The following is a 1,038-nucleotide window of genomic DNA, read 5'->3' as shown; positions in this document are numbered from 1 at the left end:
TTATCCAATTAAAGGCCAGTGACACACCGATGTATTGGCAACATCATCATACACTAATCAACATTGAACTTCTAAATCGAGTGAGAAACTAAATTCTTACTATGCAACATGTAGTAATATGATATGATAAACTAACAGCTAACAGCTGTCACATGTAAAGAACATGGTAAAAACCCTCATAGGAGTGAAATGCTTCTCGGTAAGGTAAGATTATATAATGATAATGGAAATTGCTCCAAAAAAGGGGGGAAAACAGGACAAATAGTTAGCATGTGATTTTTACCTCTTACTAAGTAAGATAATCTACATCTTACCGTATTTGTTGCTAGATGAACCCAAGACTCCAGGCCCAGTGGAGCTGGAGCAAACTGTCCAGGGCAAAGTGGTGATTTCATGGGCTCCATCTCCAGACGAGGAGCTCGACGACCGGTTGTACTACATGGTGTCTCAACACGACTCCAACACCAGAGTGTGGAAGACAGTAGCAGATCGCCTCTTCACTAAGACATACACGGCCATCAACATCCTTCCAGGGATAGAGTACCATTTCCGTGTCTACGCCAAGAATGATATGGGCCTCTCAGATCCATCTCAGTCACCTACATGGGGTGTCAACAACAACAGAGGTTCTTTATGCCATTACAGTAAACCAAGCCATACAAAACAGTGGTTTGACAATTTTATGTGTGATCAGTTATATTTTTACTAATTTAAATGTTGTGTACTCTGCAACAAAAAATGAATATAGAATCACCACCGATTAGAGCTAATCTGTTTCCAGGCTGTAGGTCTGTGGAGTAAACCATGATTCCATTATATAACAACATTGCAATGAATATGAATGAATATTTCGGCTTTTGTGGACAAAATGTACAATGTAATATTATGTACGAATTCTATGTGTAATCTGTATACTGTCACATACTAGTAGACAACAGAGCAGTGGTTAGGAAAAAAAAAAGTTCTTTGCTTTAATAATAATATTAGAGCTAAGAGCTAATAATATTGTAATTGTTAGTGTGCTAAGATGGTGAGTAT

At 38.0% G+C, this 1,038-nt stretch overlaps 1 protein-coding gene across 1 annotated transcript in view; it reads left to right on the top strand.

Moving 5' to 3' along the window:
- Positions 1–1,038, top strand: part of igfn1.4 (immunoglobulin like and fibronectin type III domain containing 1, tandem duplicate 4) — a 13,476-nt gene that overhangs the window by 11,850 nt on the left and 588 nt on the right. The window contains exon 21 of the mRNA XM_035661771.1: positions 330–626. Coding sequence (XP_035517664.1) covers positions 330–626 — 297 coding nt within the window. The remainder of the gene's footprint in view (positions 1–329; positions 627–1,038) is intronic.

Source organism: Morone saxatilis, unplaced genomic scaffold (genome assembly GCF_004916995.1).
Source record: "Morone saxatilis isolate NCDOM2014 unplaced genomic scaffold, NCSU_SB_2.0 Contig18, whole genome shotgun sequence".
NCBI lineage: Eukaryota > Metazoa > Chordata > Actinopteri > Moronidae > Morone > Morone saxatilis.
The sequence above is the reverse complement of the archived record's forward strand: the minus strand, read 5'-3'. Positions and strand labels throughout refer to the sequence as shown.